Raw genomic sequence first — 21,558 nt, forward strand, 5'->3', positions numbered from 1 at the left:
ATTGATTCTCTGAAGCTATTATGTGTTCCTCCTCCAGAGCCTGACAATCGACTCCACTTAAATTTATCTTCTGCCTTTCTTTTCTTTCCTTCCTCCCCCATAAAGCATGTGTTCGTGCCCCAACCTCCCACTTTCCCGGCTCCTCAGTTCCCCATTCAAATCCATTCTGATACTCTGGGTCCAGTTCTCTCTTACCACTCCTGGCTTGCTTGCCTGGTACAACTTCCACCCCAACATCAAGTATGATCATTTCTCTTTGGAAAAAAGAAATCACGTCTCATCCTTGTAGAGGGGCAGAAAATAACTCAAAAATAATATATATTTAAATAGAAACAGTAAAGTCTTTAAATTCCAAGCTGTTTTCCTAGTCGGGAAAAGATGACGGAAAAGAAGCAGTGATTTCACACCAGCTCAGACTAGGTCACTCACTGGTGGTGGCAAATGGTCATTTTTCATTCTGTCCTGCAGTCAATCAAAGCGTGTGTGTATATAGGGAGGGGCAGAGGGCGGCCTGATTTGCTTAGATGAAGGAAAGGGAAAAGAGGTAAATTAGGAAGAGCCCGGAAAGGCAGGAGGAGATGAAGCAGAAACTATGGAAAGGAGGGAAGACTGAGGGCGAGTAAAGGGAAACCGAGGAGGGACAGTGGAGAGAAGGGAAGGCAGCCCACGAGGCCAGGAAGGCAGGCAGGAGGCTGCAGGAGGGGAGGCTGCTATGCCTAGCCCGGCCCACCGTGTCCTTCCTTACACTGTCCGTAGCTGCCTTATCTATTTTCACCTCAGGCAGGAGCCGCCCGATGTGCGAGCCAGGCCCGATGAGCGACACCACGCCATTGCAGTCCACGGTGCTGTTGCGCTTCACGCTGCGCCGCAGGCTGGGGAAGATGCGCGACGAGCGGCTGCACTGGCTGTAGCCGCTGTAGCCGCTGTAGCTGCTGCGGCGCTCGCGGGCGCGGATCGGGATGAAGAGCGAGTCGCGCCGGCCCTCGCTTTCCTCCACTGTGCTGTGCTCGTCGTCTGCGAACTCGTTCTCCGAACCGGGGTCCCGGAACCGCCCGGGACCCCGGAAGCTGAAGATGCTGCTTTTGCTGTTGTGTCGGGAAAGGAAGGGCGAGCCTGGGATGCTGAGCAGCGACTGTGTGGTGGGGGACGAGGGAGAGAGAAAGAGAAAAAGAGGAGTGAGACCAAGCAGCGACCCACGGCCCAGAGACATGGCCTCCCCCTGCCCTATGTGCCCCTGCTGTCCTCTGGCCACACCGGGACCCAGAAAGTCCTGTGGGAGGTTGGTCTGTTACCAAACATCTTACTCTTAATCACACCTCGCTGCCCAAATACCCAGGATCTCCAATGGACCCTGCTTGCAAATCACTGTTTCTTGTGCTTACTACCAGCTCCCACAGAATGTGCGTTTAACGCCACCCAACTTGGGACTCCAGGGCCCACCTAGCAAAATCAGAACTTGCCCTCTCTCCATGGGAACCTGCTGGAGTTCTGATAGAACTAGAAAACACCACTGTTTAGTCAGCCGACTCTCCTCTACTTTCACGCTAACACCTTTTAAAATCAGAATTTAAATCGTTGTAAATAATTTATTTCCCAATTTAGTTAGTTGTAAATTACATAATTCCCAGCACTGACGTGTTCAAGGCTCTTTACCAAATTTTCCATTTATTTTTATCTTTCAGCATATTTTCTTTGCACATTCCCTCCAAAATTTTATGAAAGTGCATGTTTATGCTTACATGTGTTTTATTGATCACCACTGAATACTTTTCTGAACAAAAGCGCCTCTAAAATTTAAAACTTCCTTCTGTGATGATGAGTCCCTGAGATATTTTTCAATTTCTCTCAGATTATAGTTTTTATGAATGTAACTGATCACACACACACACACACAATCTATCTATCTATCTATCTATCTATCTATCTATCTATCTATCTATCTAGTGTATATTTGACAAGCGATATACTTAAAAGTGGCTATTGAAGCACACCTTTCAATGAGACGGCTGTTCTGTTTTGTTGTTTTACTCCGTGCTTCCCCGTTTGTTGACAGTGTCACGTATGAGGAGAAGAAGACATGACTCACCCACGCTCCTTCCTCATAATCGATTTTAAGGGTTGGGCCCCTTATTCATGTAAATATTATCTTGGAAAGAATTGTATTATAATGTCACTCAATTCTTTGAACTCCCTCCAAGTTATATGCCAAAAGCCACACGGCAGACTAGCAGCCAGATGTGCAGCCAGATGTATTGTAAGGACCTGCCAGATGATGAACTCACTCCTTTTCATTTTATTGAGCATGGAGCTCGGTGAACTTGCTAGCGAATGTGTTGCCTGGCTAAAAGCAGCCCCTTCCCTGAATGCTGAGGGTCTTGGAAAGGGGGATAGTAATGATTCTCGGACACTGTGTGCTACTCTTACTCTAAGGCAGCTCTGGCTAACATAACAGAAAAAGGGACAAGCAAAACCATGTTGAATTGTCAACAGTGTGGATATTTTAAAGCAAAAGAATTTTATCATAGTACCTGCTCTAAATACATTGTATCAGAGTCTCATAGTACCTGCTCTAAATACATTGTATCAGAGTCTCATAGTACCTGCTCTAAGTACATTGTATCAGAGTCTCATAGTACCTGCTCTAAGTACATTGTATCAGAGTCTCATAGTACCTGCTCTAAGTACATTGTATCAGAGTCTCATAGTACCTGCTCTAAGTACATTGTATCAGAGTCTCATAGTACCTGCTCTAAGTACATTGTATCAGAGTCTCATAGTACCTGCTCTAAGTACATTGTATCAGAGTCTCATAGTACCTGCTCTAAGTACATTGTATCAGAGTCTCATAGTACCTGCTCTAAGTACATTGTATCAGAGTCTCATAGTACCTGCTCTAAGTACATTGTATCAGAGTCTCATAGTACCTGCTCTAAGTACATTGTATCAGAGTCTCATAGTACCTGCTCTAAGTACATTGTATCAGAGTCTCATAGTACCTGCTCTAAGTACATTGTATCAGAGTCTCATAGTACCTGCTCTAAGTACATTGTATCAGAGTCTCATAGTACCTGCTCTAAGTACATTGTATCAGAGTCTCATAGTACCTGCTCTAAGTACATTGTATCAGAGTCTCATAGTACCTGCTCTAAGTACATTGTATCAGAGTCTCATAGTACCTGCTCTAAGTACATTGTATCAGAGTCTCATAGTACCTGCTCTAAGTACATTGTATCAGAGTCTCATAGTACCTGCTCTAAGTACATTGTATCAGAGTCTCATAGTACCTGCTCTAAGTACATTGTATCAGAGTCTCATAGTACCTGCTCTAAGTACATTGTATCAGAGTCTCATAGTACCTGCTCTAAATACATTGTATCAGAGTCTTAAGACTGCAGATTTACTGTCATTAGTTTAAGGGAGTCTGAAACATGATCTATCCCACAAAGGTAGTTTTCTATATCAAAACAAGTGGTCAAATTAGACTTGCTTTTCACTTGAAAAAGTATGTGTGCCACTCATAATAATTCCAATCCTGAATTTACAACATTTCAGAATATTTGATTATAACTATTTTTCTCTTAATAGATGCATATGAGGAAAGTGTTGTGGCATACTTAAGGTTCCTGTTTTAAAGAAGACTTTGTAGGCACCAATGCTTTCAATACTCCTTTCATCTGACATCCTTAGGGCAAGGAGCCGCATACGCATACGCTGACCTGGGATAGAGTGAGGTGGGGCATGGGGAGGGTACTGAAGGGGAGCTATGGGCCCCAGGGCTTAATCTCAGCCACAGCTCTGTGTAGGTCACAGGTAGATCTGGTTCCTAAGTCTTCAGGTGCTAAAAGGGAGACAAAGCCCAGAGTGAGCTAACTTCTGTAAGAGGAAGGCACCAGTCTCTGAGGGAAATTTTACAATTCAAAGCTGTAACCAGAGTTTTCTGCCTCAGAGTTTAGGCCTACTTTTCTGCTAAAATGACTACTGTGTCAATATAGCATACATATTGCAAATGTTAAAGGAAAAGTGCAATATGCAGTTAATAATAATAACCCTGGTAGGGCTGCTGTGTTCAGGATTTTGCCCTTGACTGTCCAGAATTGCATTTCTGGTTCTATGTTCCAAAGTGTTTCTAGGTCCCTTCTCTTTTTGTGATGCACAAAGCCTCTGTCCCTAAATGGGTTACATTCTCTTTCTAATTCAATGCACATCACCCGTGTCTTCCACTTGCTGCTTTGTCTTTTCCTGACTTGCCTCTAAAACCCACAAACTTCTGAGACATATCTGAGTTTTATCACTGGGGATCACACCAAGAAAATCATAATCAGGACTGGAAGCATAGCCTGTTAACAGTGCTTGCTGGAGTTTCACACGGGGCTGAGTTCTACCCCCAGTACCACAAAAAAACAAAACAAAACAAAAGTAAAAACAAAGAGAAAGTCATGAATCATACATAGGTTATTTTCACGTATGTGAAGGTAAAGTCATTGTGGCATGCCACACACAGGCTTTGTTCAGCAATAAATGTTAAAGGAGGACCCAGCGCCCTCCGTTACTATTCTGACACATCCTGGTGGTGAGAGTGGATGACACTGCGGTTAGATTCCATAATGCTGATTATATCCTGTTTGTGAATGAGCGCTGGCATTATGAGAGCACACACATGGTCAGCTCTAGACTTCCTTCTCCCAAGTTGTGGGCTGGTAAGGGAGATCTGGGCCTCTCTACTTTCCTTTTCTTGTCTTACATGTGTGCGTGTTACACGTGTGTGTGTGTGTGTGTGTGTGCGTCCTCATTGGATTCCTGTGCTTGTTCTACTCAGTATGAGCGATGAGTGCAGCCTTTGCAGATCAAAGTAGCACAAAGCTTACTGACTTACAGTAAGACAAATGCACACTAGGAAATTTTATGGCAATTAACATTGTCATAACACCAAAGAATATGATAATTTCTAGAAATTCATTGTTGTTACATTTTACAATAGTATCAGCTCATGAACACCTGGAGAAACAGTAACTAAACCTTCACCACAGAGAGTCTGGTAAAAATGTCGGCTGAAAGGTGGTGTCTTAAGATAGAAAAACCAGGGGCTGGAGAGAAGGCTCTGCGGTTAAGAGCACCGACTGCTCTTCCAGAGGTCCTGAGTTCAATTCCCAGCAACCACATGGTGGCTCACAACCATCTGTAATAGGGATCTGATGCCCTCTTCTGGTGTGTGTGTGTGAGCTCATATAAATAAAATAAATAAATCTTAAAAAAAAAAAAGATATAAAAACAAAAGCTGTGCGTGCGGTCATCCCAGAACTCAGGAGGCTGAGGCAGGAGGATCACACAAGTTTGTGATCAGACTAGGCCATAACATCAAGATCCTGCCTCAGCAATAACCACCAACAACAAAAGGGCACAGTGAGAGGAGTCTGTGCCTCTGCCCCAGACAGCTGCTCGATCCATCGTGTGCAGGACCACACTGGTGTGGTTTGTAGGAGGGAATGGTCAAAGCAGGAGAGACAGGTCTGAGACAGCCCCAAAGTGGAGAATTTTAATAATATGGAGTGTATGTGAGCTATGGAGATAGTATTGGACTGCTAGGTACTCAGCTCTGGAGTGGTTTAGGGAAGGGAAATACTAGCTTACACAGAAAGGAAGTAGCTAGGGACAGTAGCTTTGGGCTGGTTAAGTCGCACATGAAAGGAACACTCACAGGCAACTATGGGGGCTAGATATAAGGGAAATTTAATAAACTGCTCAGCGGTACAAAACATCTGAGAGCCTCCCTAGAAAGACGTGTGGACAAAGCCAACCGGAAGCACCTCTGGGAGCTCCCAGAGTCATCCTTAACAACTTGTACATCAGGAGATGCAGTAAGGCCTACTCCAGGATTGGCGGGTGCTTTCCTTAATATCATTGCTGCCCTTCAAGTGTGCACCAGGCAGCCACCCTGCCACAGGACTTTCCTTCTCTGTGGCTGCCACACCACTCCTTTCCTGTTGTCTAAATTCTCTTCCTTCCCATTGTTCGGCTTCTTCCTGTCAACTTCCCCAACCCTTACACAGTGTCAAGCACCTCTTTGTGAGTATGACATCCTTTTTATAGTTGTTAAATCTCCTTGGACCATCTACAAGGCTCTTACAAGCTTCATGCCATTTTTATCTCCTTATATCTCTTGGGCTGCTTTCTATATAGTAGATATAACTAGCTTCAATGGCTTATACTCTGATTATACACTGCAAACTGGCCATGCTCACAGGTCCCTGTTACCCCTCAACTGGATCATGTTCCACTGACACTGCTTTGTGCATTGTCTAAAGAAAGACACTCTATTTACTTGATGATAAAATTTAATTTTACTTAATAAAATACCTATTTGTCTCAGGGCCCTGGCTCTATTCACTCCTGAGACCCAGTCAGGTTCATGAAAGGAGAAGGTCTTGCTTCTTATTTTAAAAATTGTTCTTGTCAACCAATTGAGCGCTTCTGGCCCTTCTCAGATGGTCACATCATAGCTACTTAAGAAATATGACCTTCTATAGGTTTTTCTTGGGAGAATAGCTCTCGGGTGCTCTGGACCTACGGGACAGGCCTTTCCATTCTCCATACATAAATCTGTAGACATCCACAGGCATGTGACCACTGTTTGAAATATGATAGATAGATAGATAGATAGATAGATAGATAGATAATAGATGATAGGTAGGTAGATAGATGATAGATAATAAATGATAGATAGGTAGGTATATAGATAACAGATGATAGATACATAGATGATAGATGATAGGTAAATAGATGATAGATGGATAGAGGATAGATGACTGATGGATGATAGATAGATTGAAGATAGATAATAGGTGATATGTAGATGATAGATGACATGTAGGTGATAGATGGTCTTAAATAGCCTATTTATTTTTCCCTCACCATTTTATTTCCAAAAGTGATTTTTAAAATGCGATCCTAGGACTCCCAGAGGCCTAGCTAACCACTCTGCCTCCCAGCCAGGTCAAACTGTTTGGTGACAATGCTGAGATGATAACTTTTAAAATTATTCTTATTTTCTCACGAGCATCTGAGGGAAGCTGTGGGCTGACAGCTTTGCTATATTTGAAGGCTTTTAAGATTTTCCCAGCATTTGGAAGCTCTGCATAGGCCAGGGAACCAAAGTTTGGCAAGGAGTGATGCGTGCTACCATCATGCATGGTTTAAGAGCTGTTGGTACAAAACAGCAAAGGAGTTTAGTATACCAGCATGTGGAAGTTTAAAATACCTAAGTATGTATAAGTTTTCTTAAATGTAGCTCCTAATAACATAGACTAAAATACTTTTAAAGAAAAAAGCCATGTGGGGCCCTCTGCCACTTTTACATTTATGTGTGTGTGCTGCTGCCATGCACATGTATGCACCTTGTGGGAAGCCATTCGTGTCTGTTCCAGGAACTAAACTCATGTGGTCAGGCTTGGCAGCAAGGTCCTTTACCTACTGAGTCCTCTCACTGACCCCTCAATAATTTTTAAAAATCTAAAAATGTTCTAAGACCATAAAGACCTGAGAACCTCTACAACAGGAGACACTTTACAAAACAGAAGCACAGCTTCAGGATAACAGTTACGGCAGTGTGGTGAGTCCTGAAAACTGAGAGAAAAGAGTGGAGAGCGAGGGTTTGGGAGATGTCCAATGACAGCAAGCCAGGCATAGTGGCGCACACCTTTAATCCCAGCATTTGGGAGGCAGAAACAGGCAGAGCTCTGTGAGTTTGAGGCCAGCCTGGTCTATGGAGTGAGTTCGAGGACAGCCAGGACATCTACTTATCTACACAGTGAAACCCTGTCTTGAAAAACAAACAAACAAACAAACAAACAAGCAAACAAACAATGAGAATGGAGAAGAAATGAACCTATACCTGAACTGTGCTGTGGAAAACTGAAAATCCCTGAAACCATGTCTGTGTACCAGTGAAGCAGGACGGCTGGGAATGCAATGCAGTCAGAGAAACAGCAAGAGAGTCTCAGGGCAAAGAACACTGCCAGTGTGAGGCGTTTAAGTCTAAAGCCAGTCTTGGCACACAGTCAGCCATGTCTGCTAGCAATCTACTTTTGTTTTTTTTTGTTTTTTTTCAAATAGAGAAATGAGAAGAAGTTTTGTGCACAGCAGGACATTTCAGAACCCAGTTTTACTTTCTAAGTGAGAGAGCAATCATTGGGACTCTGCTAAAGCCTATAGATAATCAGAGAGTATCCAACAGCCAAGCCTAGGAACAGAGAGGTTTCCATTGCGGAGCACAGTGATACTCTCAAGACATGGACAGAACTACAGCAAAGCTGCAGACACAGGCCCCAAGAGAGCAGGACCAGGAAAAAGGGGGGTGTGAAGGTGATGCAGAGGTGGCCTGTGGGCCATGATGGCATCCTAGAGGAAGGGAAATCAGGTTTCTACAAGTCCTGTGTTCATTTGGCTAACTGTGTCTGAATGACAGCCATGGGTATGAAAGCAGAGGTTAGGACTTGGGTAGAAGAAAGGATATGAAAATTTAAAATTCATAGATGAAAGGCACATAAACAAATGCATAGACAGAAGGCACATTAAACAAATGCATAGATAGAAGGCACCTAAGTAAATGCATAGGTAGAAAGCACCTAAACAAATGCATAGATAGAAGCCACATAAACAAATGCATAGAGGGCACATAAACAAATGCATAGATAGAAGGCACATAAACAAATGCATAGACAGAAGGCACATAAGCAAATGCATAGACAGAAGGCACACACAGTAAAAAGCAACAAGGAGGCTTGTACAATGTGATGGGAAGATGGAGCGGAGATTTCTGCTCTGCGAGGAAGGACCAGGAGACAGTTCTTCACAGCAAGATGTGAAGATCATCTGTGATGTGGACATTTACATATGGGACAATTCCACACATGGCAGAAACCAGCAGTCACATATGTGAAGTAACTGGTGGTTCGTTCTGCCTTAAGAACTAGACATCTGATGGGGTCCAACGACTGAAACTGGAGAATGACTGTATGCGTGCTGGTGCAGGCGACTCCATGAACTCGATGATAAAGAGCCAGGACTTTATTAGCAGACAGAATTACCCTCATTAGGGCAATCCTCTCATTCTTTTTAATTAAACTATTCTGTTTTAAAATTTAATTATTTATATTATTTATGAGTACACTGTAGCTGTCTTCAGACACACCAGTGGAGGGCATCGGATCTCATTACAGATGGTTATAAGCAACCATGGGGTTGCTGGGAACTGAACTCAGGACCTCTGGAAGAGCAGCCGGTGTTCTTAACTGCTGAGTCATCTCTCCAGCCCCTAACTAAACTATTCTAAATTGTCAATATTTCTTTAATGTCCAAGTCAAGCTCATTTCCTTTGACAAGATTTTATATTTCCTATAATATGGAAAAATGAAAGCAGCCAGGAGAATCTTCCTGTCCACTTTTCCCTATTTTCCTGAGATTTCAAGTAATAAGGGATAAGGTGCCCTTTCTTGCTAACGACTACATCTATTTCCACGTTGTCCAAGACCGTGGCCATTGCTATCCTGTTGCACACCGCTCTGTAACCTGGCACCGCTGTCTTTTGTCTACAGGTATTATAAAAATGTTGATTTCATCCAGACTCTCCTTTGTGTTTATTATTTATTTTGAAATTTTATTATTTATTTTACATGAATGTGTGTTTTGCCTGTCTGTCTGTCTGTCTGTGTGCTATATGCATGCCTGGTGTTCACGGAGGGCAGAAGGTGGCATTGGATCCTTTGGAATTAGAGTTAGGTTGTGGGCTACCAAGTGGGAGCTAGGGATCAAACCTGGGTTCTCTGCAAGAACAGTCAGGCTTCTCTTCTTTGAGGCAGGGTCTCTGTGTAGCCCTGGCTGATCTGGAACTCATTTTGTAGACCAGGCAGGCCTCAAATTCAGAGATCCTCCTGCCTCTGCCTTCTGAATGCTAGGATTAAAGGCACCCATTCCTGCTTGGAGCATGTGTAGTTTTCCTGACATAGGGGCTTGCTTTGCAGGTTGGCTCTGAACTCGGGATCCTCTTGCCTTAGCCACTGGAGTGTTGGGATTATCAGCATGTGCCAACGTAACAAGCTTTCACACAGGCTCAAATAAAATACCCTCAAGACGTTCACAACAGCTATTATTAGCAACAATCACACACAATTGTTATGGGGCAGTTTGGCCCACTAGGAGGGGAAAGACCTACAACTTGCTAGTGTGAAGTAGTCATCAGTGTGAGGCAAGGCTGCCAAGTAGGAGAGTACAGCCCTGGGCCTGTCTGACCAGGGGGAGGAAGGACAGGTGCTGAGGAGGACTCTGGGAGCTACAAGGCCAAGTAGGAGGAAGAAAGCGGGACTCTTTTGGTTAATTTGAGACAATACACAGACTTTACCTGATTCATGATGGAAAATTTCCTCCCTATCCTATTGTCTGGCAGCCGGAAGGCCTTCCTTCTCATGCCATCTTCCGACTCTGACTTAAACACCTTCTCGGGGTCCCCCTTCTCCTCCCCTTCAGAGAGCTCCTTCTGCTTCCTCTTCTTCCGTCGGTTCCGCCGCTCCTTTGCGCTCTTGGAACTGAGTTTAGACAGTTCAGATGAGCTCCTCGGAGAGCCTACCCCATCTTCCCCTTCTTCTTCAATGGCATCTTCTGAGACAGTGCCCGCCGAAGTGGCCATTGCAGCAGCCTAGGAAAGGGACCACAGCAATAGACCTGGTCAGAAGCATTATCTGGGGCCACCCAATCAGCCACTAACAGACAGGGACATGGGGAAGCCCATCCTGCTGGAGGAGGCTGAGTTCAGCACTGGCTGCTTCCACTCTCTGTGAACTTGCATCCTGGTACTCAGGCCAAGATGGCCAGCACATCTCATGGTGAGCATGCTGGAGATTTATTCTGAGCATCCCAGGTAAGGACCTGGCTGCTGTCTTCATACCAAAGGATGAAGTGAGTGACAATGGAAATGAAGGCTTAGAAATGATATTACACAGTAGCGGGCAAACACTGCAATGTGTGTGTGTGTGTGTGTGTGTGTGTGTGTGTGTGTGACTCATGTGACTCATAGATATGAGTAGGAAGTTAAATATTAACAGTAATAGAATAACAAATTGTTTCTAAGTTTTATTTTTTGCCAACATCTTCATTTTAAGTGTTTAAAACCTATTTATTATTGTATGTATGTGCGTGGGAGTGTGTCTATGTGTGTGTATACAGATATCAAAGGGACAACTTTTACAAAGTCATTTTTTGCATTCTGGGGATCAAGCTCAGGTCACCAGGCTCATGTGGAAAGCTCCCCCCGACTGCCCACTGAGCCATCTCACTGTGTCTCTAACCTCCTTAAATATGTGTGTATTGTGTATGTGTGTATGTGTATTTTTTGTGTATTGTCTGTATTTGTGTATATTTGTGTGTATCTATCTGTATGTATTTGTATGTGCATGTGTGTGTATTTGTGTGTGTGTCTGTGTATTTGTATGTGTGTGTATTTGTGTGTGTATGTGTGTGCCTGTGTGTATGTGTGTATATGTGTGTGTGCAAATGTAAATGGTTGAGGCTAGAGGTCAACCCAGGATTCCACTCACCTTGTTTTGTGAGACAGGGTCTCTCACTAGCCTGGAACTCACTAAGTAGGTTAGGTTGGCTGGCCAGGACCCCTGGGACCCACCCATCTCCACCTATGGACATGGCTTCAGGGAGCCACCATGTCTGGCTTTTTGTGTGGATTCTGGAGATCAACTTGGGTCCTCACCCTTCTGTGGCAAGCACTTCACTGCCTGCGTTCTCTCCCCAGCCCCCTGTATTTTGTTTTAAGTTAGAAATAATATTCTCTAGCCATAGTGAACCCATCAAGGGTATCCCAGTGTTTCTCTAATCAGAAAGTGGGTAGGTGTGGGGTATTGCCCAGTGCACAGATGCACAAAGCTCTGTGTTCAGTCTCCAACCCTGAGTCAATAAACAAACCAGACAGCACCACAGCAGAAACTGCTTGTCGCTTGCTTCCAGTCACCACAGGAGTTGAATGCTGAGTTGAGAAAGTCAATAAAAGAACGCTTGCACTGGCAATCAGCCAATCAGCGGGAGCCCTAGCCTCTGAGACCCGAAAGAAGCCGGGGCACGCAGGACTGCCCACTCACCTGCGCCTCCTCCTGCTGCTTCTTGAGCTGCTCCAGCATCGCCTTGAACTCGGCCTCTTTCTGCTCTGCCTCCTCCAGTGTTGCCTGGTTCTGCTCTTCGTAAGCCATGGCCACCACAGCCAAGATCAAGTTCACCAGATAGAAAGAACCCACGAAGATCACCAGGACAAAGAAGATCATGTACGTTTTCCCAGCCGCTCGTAAGGTCTGGAAGAGGAAGGCCACGTTCTCAGAGTGAGCCGGGTTCCTCAGCAGGGACTGATGCCGGCTGGCGGGTGTGTGTGTGTGTGTGTGTGTGTGTGTGTGTGTGTGTGTGTGTCAGAGTTTCCTTGCATGGTACCTTGCTCCCACTCCATATCCCAGTGGTCAAATGTCTTCCTATTGCTTATCTCTCGCTTCCATTGAGGGAGAAGAATGTCTCCTTGTATTTTGCTTTCACAGAAAAATATTCTGTCTGCCTGTCTGTTTTAGAAAAGGCCTTGCAATGTGGCCCTGGCTGGCATGGATCTTGCTATGTAAATCAAACTGGTTTCAACCCCCCCCCCCAGTGACCTTCCTACCTCCTTCCACCCCCATCCCCCGTTTCCTGAGCACCGGGATCCTAACCTACACCACAGGCTTGGCTCATCTTGATTCTTTCAGTCAGCAAGCACTTAGTGGAATTTAGTGTCTGTTATGCTCAACAGTAAGGACTGACTTGGGGATTGGAAGTTGAAGCTTCTCTTAAAGAGGCTCCTTTTTGCAAAGGGAGATTTATCTTCTCTCCTCTAACCAACCAGCATCATCAGCCAGAGAAAAAGGCAATGGCTTGTCAGGACTTCTCAGGTTAGCAATCAGCGCCACCAGCTCCCTCATGATGACTTGTGAGTTACAAGACAATGAAGTCATCCTGGGATGGGGACCGCACACCTGAACAAGACCAGATGCAGTATGGCTCTAAAAAATATTGATAAGTCATACTTCAAGGTCCTCTGGAGAGAGACCCCATCATTTAAGCACCTAGGAAGGGGCCCTGCACAAACAACTGTTTGCTGTTTCTTTTTTTTTTTAATTTTTATTTTTATTTATTTATTTTTAGGGACTTGTTTATTTAAGATTTATTGCATTATGATGAGAAAAGATACATAATTTTAATTTATCTGAATTTGTTAACATTTAAAAAAATTTTTAAAGTGCATATTCAGACACAAATTCTTGCTGTACTCATACACTTTTCAATTTGTTGTTCCGTATATAATTTTTTGGTATGGAATCCAATGAGATGGCAACAATGGGGACATACACAGAAACTTGCAAAACTCCAGAGGCCAGAACAAATCTTCTCTATTGCTTTCTGAGAAGTTTTGACTTATGAAGGTTTCCATTTACTTTCTGACTTTATGTAAAAGGATGATAGCCACGTAGATCTGAGTAAAGGTGAGAGGAAGGTGGAAATTTGACTATTATCAATAGACTCAATAGTATTAAGAAGGGTGGAATATATTGGTGAAAACAAAAGTCTGGAGTCACTATCTGTGTAGTGAGGTGGTTGTGTTGTGTACAATAGGAATGTTTCTGACTTGATCACTTTTTAAACAATGATAATCAAGATCTCTGTTTGAATTATATCATTTAGAAAACAAATATGACATCCAAAGCCAAATGAATGGCTCATTTTGTTTCCTCTTCAGCACTCTTGCTAACATTGTTCATGTATATACTTGAAATATTAAGCTATATCAGTACCCATAATCTCATTTAATATTATGACTATACAGAAATGGAACAATGAAGAACAAATTAATACAACATTATGGAAAGAGAAAAATCTCTTCAAAATTAATATAAAACTTTTCATCTTAAAAAAGACTTACTTATATTTTAGAAACTTTTTTTTTTATTATAGTTTCCAGTTCAGTTTATTTATTTATTTTTTTAATATTTTTTATTACATATTTTCCTCAATTACATTTCCAATGCTATCCCAAAAGTCCCCCATAGCGCCCCCCACTTCCCTACCCACCCATTCCCATTCTTTTGGCCCTGGCATTCCCCTATATTGGGGCATATAAAGTTTGCAAGTCCAATGGGCCTCTCTTTCCAGTGATGGCCGACTAGGCCATCTTTCGATACATATGCAGCTAGAGACAAGAGCTCCGGGGTACTGGTTAGTTCATCATGTTGTTCCAACTATAGGGTTGCAGATCCCTTTAGCTCCTTGGGTACTTTCTCTAGCTTCTCCATTGGGAGCCCTGTGATACATCCAATAGCTGACTGTGAGCATCCACTCCTGTGTTTGCTAGGCCCCTGCATAGTCTCACAAGAGACAGCTATCTTTGGGTCCTTTCAGCAAAATCTTGCTAGTGTAAAAAATATGGAACGCTTCACGAATTTGCCTGTCATCCTTGCGCAGGGGCCATGCTAATCTTCTCTGTATCGTTCCAATTTTAGTATATGTGCTGCCGAAGCGAGCACTGTTTGCTGTTTCTTAAACAAACGTGCTGACAGCAGAAGTCCAAAAGAAGATGCACACTTCGGAGAGCGACCTGAGAGGAAGCAGGTGCTCTGAGGCGGTCGGGGTGTCAGCTTCCACAGCTGACCTAACAGTCAAGAAACTGGGCTAAGAGCTGGCTGGATTCATCCATCCCGAGGAATCGAGAAACGCTGTTCCCAGATCATACTTAAGGTCTGCAGTATGGGTGTGTCGCACAGGAAGTCCCCAGCTTGCCATACCCCAGTGTACTCACCAGCTGGTATAAGTTCTCCCAGTAGTCCTGAGTCATGAGGCGGAACAGTGCCAGGAAGGCCCAGCTGAAGGTGTCGAAGCTGGTGTAGCCGTAGTTGGGATTTCTTCCCGCTTTCATGCACTGGAACCCCTCTGGGCATTGCCTGAAGAAGGAAAGGGACACAACGGGAATGGAACACAGCTCAGTGCAAGAGGAACTACCTTGTAACTCCAAGCCCTAGATTCCATTCCTGGCAAAACATACACACAAATGCGTACATCCACATGTGTGTATGCACACACATACACATACCCACACACAAATGCATACATGTGCACATAAACACACACACACACACACACACACACACACTCAAACATGGGGAGGAAGTTCAGCATTTTTTCAAAATAACCCCACCCAGTCACGACCTCAATGATAATAGATTACACAAACCCATCTATCCCATGCCCTTTGAGAGAAGCAGGTATATACTTTCCCCTGCCTTTGGACTCCTGTCATGTCTCTTTTTAATGTAATTGCTAGTGTCTATTTTATTATTATAAAATTTAACTCGCTTTCCAGTTGTCAGGATACTATTAAAAAGCAGATACTTCGGAACCAATGCACTCAGTGAGACACTAGCACCTTAGTATGTTTATGAAATACTTGCATGCACAGCACTTAACAGCCCTTCATAGTAACCCTGTGAGGAAGAGAGTAGAGTCGATTAAATCTATGTCACCGATGATGAAGACCTAAATGGGTTGGCCAGAAGCTGCAGGAACGAGACTGTAATCTTGGCCGCTATCCCTTCCTGTACCGTGTCGGAGCTAGTACACTGTGGGCCATCCTTGGACTTAACCTCTCACCAAGACAGAGCCCTTGTTCCATTTGTATTAACCGTGTCAGTGTAGGCCGAGAGGGTGCACAAGAGCCAGGAAAGCTGCTTGTGCTTCAGAGAACCCCTGATCTGTCTGCACCTGTGATTTTAGTTTGAGATTGCTGGCACATTCACTTTCCAGGAAAATCTCAACTTTGGAGGGTCAAATGTGAAACAGAAAGAGAATCTGGTTCAGCCGATAGGTCAGACTGTGTAGGGCCCAGTACGTGAGCACAAAGAAAGGGAGACTCTTGCCCGTTTAGCTCCAGCTGGCAATCGGCACGTTAAGAACAACAGGGGTCGGTGAGCTACTTACCCGGCATCAGAACTGTTCCCGCAGAGCAAGGGTTCTAGCATGCCAGGGACCATGTAAAAGTTTGCTAGAAAAGTGGGAAGAGGCAGGAAATGAATAGGCAGATTCTGGTGAACGGGAGAATACGGTTACATGTGCCTCAGCGTTCCCGGCAGAAGCCACTATTGATTTTAGCTCAGATAAGTCTTTCCCAGCAGCAGGAAGCTAAGGAGAACTCCTCCCATTAATGATCTCCTGTACTAGAACTAGGAGTCGCCCTAAAGCCCTTGAGGTGACGCTGCACCCACGAGCACTTGACTCCCCTGCCTCAGCTCCACATGCCTGCTTCTGCTGCTGAGTCAGAGGGTCTTAGGCGGTGGGTGGTTCTCAACCTTCCTAACACGGTGGCCCGTTAGTGCCTGCAACACCTCATGTTGTGCTGACCACCAACCATAAAATTATTTCGTTCCTACTTCATAACTGTGATTTTTGCTAGTTATGACTCATGATGTAAATATCTGATTGCAGGATGTCTGATATGTGACCCTCCCCGGGGGGTCGTGACCCCCAGGCTGAAAAACACTGATCTAAAGTAAGTTTCAGAGATCGGCATCCCTTTACACGGTTTGCCCTTTTATCCTTGTAATATTTTTATCAGTATGTTCCAAAACTCTGCACTAGTCATTAGGTATGGTGCCCTACTTTTAATCGGAAGGTGCCGTCCCCGAGTTCTCCTTTGCAACCCTTCCTTGTGGCGACTTAATTGATTTTTATTTCTCTCGAGTGACTAGTAGTTTCGCATGTGTCTCGAAATGAAATAAAACAAGATAAAACTGGTAACAGCATGCTTGAGAGCTCCTGTGCAGCTCTGCCTGGGAGACAAGGGAATGGCTTTCCAAGCTCCATCTAGCTGTGCTGTGCTGTGCCTCTCTGGGCCGGACCACTTTTTGGTAGCTCTCGTGGTGGGGTCTGACCAGAACCTTGGGTGAAGCTTCCCTCTTGCCGAGGAGGGGACACCTACTTTTATTGTTGATATACTCTTCCCAGTCAAAGCCTCTGGTGCCGTTCTCGAGATAGCTCTCGTTGAAGTTTATGGGCCACACGACACACTTGTTTCGAAGGTTCCCCATGAAGAGCTGCAGGCCAATCAGGGCGAAGACACTCAGGCAGAACACCGTCAGGATCATCACGTCTGACAGCTTCTTCACAGACTGGATGAGGGCGCCCACGATTGTCTTCAGGCCTGAAGAGACAGAGCCCCCAGAACCAGAGTCAACCCAAGGTCCTGCCTACTTTCCCTGGCCTCCCTCTCTTGGTCCTAGCTCTACTCTCCCCAGAGGACCCCGCTTGAAATACAGCCACTGCATCTTTATACAGAGTAATAACGAGTAGGAAGAATTATCGCTTTCCAGAAGTATCCGTTTCTATCTCAATCATCCTTTAAAAATGAATTTTAAAATGCTGCTCCTCCTAGCTCGTGGCCCTTTTCCCCTTCACTCTCCAGGGGCCTCACATCTGCTGGCCCCTCCTCCTCGAGGCTCCACCCCTTCCCTGGGAAGCCCCTTCCTGCCTCTCAGCTCGCCTGCCTCTCCCACCATAGCTGTGGATTTAGTAGAGCCTTCTATGTCCCCTGTAGCGTTTGTCATGGCTATAATTTTTTTTTTCCTTGGGTCCGTCTTGTCCGCACTCGTATCTATAACAACTAACCCACGATAAATGTTTGTTGAGTAAACGGAAAAGCGATCAGGGATCGATTGAGGAGGCTGGCAAGCTGGAGGGGGATTCGTTGGATAGTCTATAAGCCAAGAAGCAGCAAGGACTTCTGATGAGCTCTGGAGATGTCCATGTATTGAAAAGGTTGTTATCAATACAGGTTTTACAGTCTGCATTCCCTGCTTGCTACACTCATCTCCTTGTGTCCTAGGTTAGAAACAATACGCTTGCAACTCATTGTCAGGTCCGGTTTTGTCATTCTGTTTTGTTGGTTGGTGCTGGGAATTGGACTCAAAACTTCGTGCACGCTGGGCGCATGCTCTCTGAGGGAGTTATATCGTGCCAGTCCCAACCTGAGGTTTAAATGTGAGACAACAGGTTTAAATTTAAACCCGAAGGCGGCCGCTTCCACACCGCCTAGTCAGTGACGGACAGCACACAAAATACAGTTGTAGGTCTACGCTGCTTGAGTTAAACGTCTGTGTGTGGCAATCCTCAGTGTGCCCAGCAGCAGGACACATAGGACACAGCCCGCAAAACACCAAGACTCCTGCGGTGTACAAGAGGAGCAAGAGGAGACTGAGCCTTCACGCACCAGCCTCAGGGAGGTGCTAAGCTTTGATCAACTTCGGGCACCCCAGGGAAGGCTGATGTGAGCTTGCCTGCCGTAGCTGGGTGGGTCGTCGCTGAGTCTAACCAGGCGTGCTACTTACACATATCACCTGGACGCTACAACTCAGGCTCTGGGATCTCGGCATTTCTACCTTTAAAAGGATAATTACAAGAGGTTGTGCCAGACGCCAGAGCATTTGCCCAGCACAGGCAAGGCCCTGGCACCATCCCCAGCACCACCACAAATAAAAAAGTAAATAAGAGATTATCACGGCTGGCTATCAGATGTTGTGAGGGCTGGGTGAGTTTGATACGGCAAACTTAACAGCACCCGGTGCACAGTGATTACGATCAATCACTGTCTGAGCCTCGGGTTATTCGTCTACGGGGATCTGCAATTCTGATCTCATGGAACTGTCGTGATATTTAAGTGAAATAATAGGAGAAACGTCTAATGCAGGGTATGACCTAGAGCACGTGTGACGTGTTACTGTTACACATCTAGTGCCCCCCTTGAAGAGACTTGGCTGGGATAAAGCCAGTGCTCAGGGCTCAGCCCTTGTGGTGATGATCTATCTAATGGGTGTTTGAGTGTGCTTTTTGGCCCGCTGTATTTTGCAAGGGACTATCTGAGATGCTTAGAGGGAAACTCTGTAGACTTTTCTTCCTGAGTCCGATAGCAGCAAAGGATGCTGCGCCTAATCTAGGAGAGGACCTGGCCCCGAACAGACACTTGAAAGTGCTGGTCAGGTCCTTGAGAGAGTAGATGATAGAGACTCATTCTTCCTTCTCTCTTCTTTTCTTTCTACCTAACCAGAATGGCACCTAAGGGAAAAGTGTGCAGGGGGCTGAGCCTTCTTCCAGCATGGCCTTCCCCAAGGCTGTAGGCTATAGCACCCAGGGGAAGCGAGCTTGCCCAGGTTCCAGGAGCAACAAGGAGAATGAGCTTGGCTGGCCCATGTTCCAGGGGACAGGGCTCTCTAGTCAGATTCCTTGTATCCCATGGGGCTGTGCAGTAGAAGCAGAGGGGCACTGGGGTGTTCTGTCACTGTTATAACCCACCATGGCTCAGAACAGACTTAAGGTCACTTCTTGGAGCTCAGCTCTCTTCCATGAGAAGTGTGTGGCAGTGGACAGTGAAGGAGAGGAGGCTGAAGAACCATCTCCCAAAGTCTTTAGAAACGGGCAGAGATCCAGAAAGAGAGACGGCAAACCATCGTTTGTACCCGAGGCATGTGATCGTGCAGCTAGGCACGCCAAGGAGAAGGCAGGCGTCAAGAACGGTCCCAGAGCTATGAAACTGATCTCCACACCACTTCTGGAAACCCCTCATTATATTTTGACTGGATTGGAATAGGCCTACCCGGGGCCTAAAATTCAAGTTTGGGAGTCTAAGCTATTGAACAGAGACTGGAACAGGACAACTGGGCAGTCGTGAAGAATGGCTGCCATGTTTCTTTCCCTGGAATTCCTTTTGATGGAGATCTTACGCAGCTCCCTCCTCCAAAGACTTCAGACAGGCACCTGTCTGAGCAGTGGTGATCATCTAATGCCTTTGACAACGCTGCTATTTACAATCGCAAGAATGAGTTTGAAACCACAAAGTACACCAAACAAAAGCGCTCGTTAACAGATAAAACAATTCACTCGATTAATCACATAATTTCACCACGAGTCTGACCTGGTTTGCCAGAGTGGGAATCTTTGGGTGTTCCAAGTCTATGTAAGAAGCAATTCTAGGCCAAATGCTCTAAGCAGCTCCCTCCCTGTCAGTGTGCTTTCAGCAGCTTTGTTTGTACAAGGTGACTCTCTCTTGGGAGTCGCGGATGTCAGCATGGTCATCTGACCTAAACCCAGACCCTTTGCTATAAGGACCTGGAAGAAACAGTTATCTGGTCACGTGGCAGAAATACTAACATATAACACTGAGAGTCTGCAGCAGCCCTTCTGGGTCATTTTAAGGAGTGATTAAGAACGTAAAGGGATTTGTACTCAGAAGGAAAGAAACAGACATGTGGAGAGAGAGAGAGAGAGGCAGAGACAAAGAACTCTCCGGTCTCTAGGATCTCTGGGGTCTTCTGGCTCTGCGCTCTGCTTGCCTCAGAGGTGCCTGACTGGAGCCTGAAGCTTTCCAGGAGAGCTCCTGTCCCAGGCCTGGTGCTCACTTCCTAGAGATGGGCCTGAATCCTCACAAGCGGGTGTCTTGCTATCCCTTCTCCATCAGCCAGGCGTCACAGCTGAGGAAATCTGCAAACAGGAGTCCACAAAACTCAAGACACTTTCCTCAAGTGCTCTGACATCTGAGGCTTAGATTGTCTTGCTGGTGAGTTTGTTTAGCTTAACGTTTAAAGTGGAAACTTAGCTGGGGATGACATTTCGGCTGCTTGTACTGCACAGAGGCTCAGAGGAATAAATCTTAATTAGGCGAGAGTAATCTCTAAGTCACATGAACAGCAGCAGTCATCTGCAAAGTGCTCTCCAAGATTCTCATCCAGATCTCAAAGGAAAAGAGAGGATGGCACAGGGGAAAGGACTGAGAAATGGAGGGCACCAGGTGTGCAGGGGGAGGGCACCAGGTGTGCAGGGGGAGGGCACCAGGTGTGCAGGGGGAGGGCACCAGGTGTGCAGGGGGAGGGCACCAGGTGTGCAGGGGGAGGGCACCAGGTGTGCAGGGGGAGGGCACCAGGTGTGCAGGGGGAGGGCACCAGGTGTGCAGGGGGAGGGCACCAGGTGTGCAGGGGGAGGGCACCAGGTGTGCAGGAGGGGAGCACCAGGTATGCAGGGGGAGGGCACCAGGTGTGCAGGGGGAGGGCACCAGGTATGCAGGAGGGGAGCACCAGGTGTGCAGGGGGAGGGCACCAGGTGTGCAGGGGGAGGGCACCAGGTGTGCAGGAGGGGAGCACCAGGTGTGCAGGGGGAGGGCACCAGGTGTGCAGGAGGGGAGCACCAGGTGTGCAGGAGGAGGGCACCAGGTGTGCAGGGGGAGGGCACCAGGTGTGCAGGAGGAGGGCACCAGGTGTGCAGGAGGAGGGCACCAGGTGTGCAGGGGGAGGGCACCAGGTGTGCAGGGGGAGGGCACCAGGTGTGCAGGGGGAGGGCACCAGGTGTGCAGGAGGAAGGTACCAGGTGTGCAGGGGGAGGGCACCAGGTGTGCAGGGGGAGGGCACCAGGTGTGCAGGGGGAGGGCACCAGGTGTGCAGGGGGAGGGCACCAGGTGTG

At 46.0% G+C, this 21,558-nt stretch overlaps 1 protein-coding gene and 1 non-coding gene across 4 annotated transcripts in view; both read right to left on the reverse strand.

The window, feature by feature from the left end:
* The window catches only part of Scn8a (sodium voltage-gated channel alpha subunit 8), a 174,968-nt gene that overhangs the window by 61,782 nt on the left and 91,628 nt on the right, over nt 1-21,558 (reverse strand). For all 3 annotated transcript variants that reach the window (XM_085831720.1, XM_085831722.1, XM_085831721.1), the window contains exons 7-12: nt 17,036-17,257; nt 16,039-16,102; nt 14,864-15,005; nt 12,138-12,344; nt 10,394-10,687; nt 776-1,132 (exon numbers count right to left, since the gene is read on the reverse strand). In XM_085831720.1, the coding sequence (XP_085687846.1) occupies nt 776-1,132; nt 10,394-10,687; nt 12,138-12,344; nt 14,864-15,005; nt 16,039-16,102; nt 17,036-17,257 (1,286 nt within the window). The remainder of the gene's footprint in view (nt 1-775; nt 1,133-10,393; nt 10,688-12,137; nt 12,345-14,863; nt 15,006-16,038; nt 16,103-17,035; nt 17,258-21,558) is intronic.
* LOC115029519 (U6 spliceosomal RNA) lies at nt 14,485-14,591 on the reverse strand. Its single transcript, XR_003835080.1, has one exon. It is a non-coding gene; the product is annotated as a U6 spliceosomal RNA (small nuclear RNA).

The sequence above is a fragment of the Mus caroli genome, unplaced genomic scaffold (genome assembly GCF_978045245.1).
Source record: "Mus caroli unplaced genomic scaffold, Mus_caroli_1 scaffold_16, whole genome shotgun sequence".
NCBI lineage: Eukaryota > Metazoa > Chordata > Mammalia > Rodentia > Muridae > Mus > Mus caroli.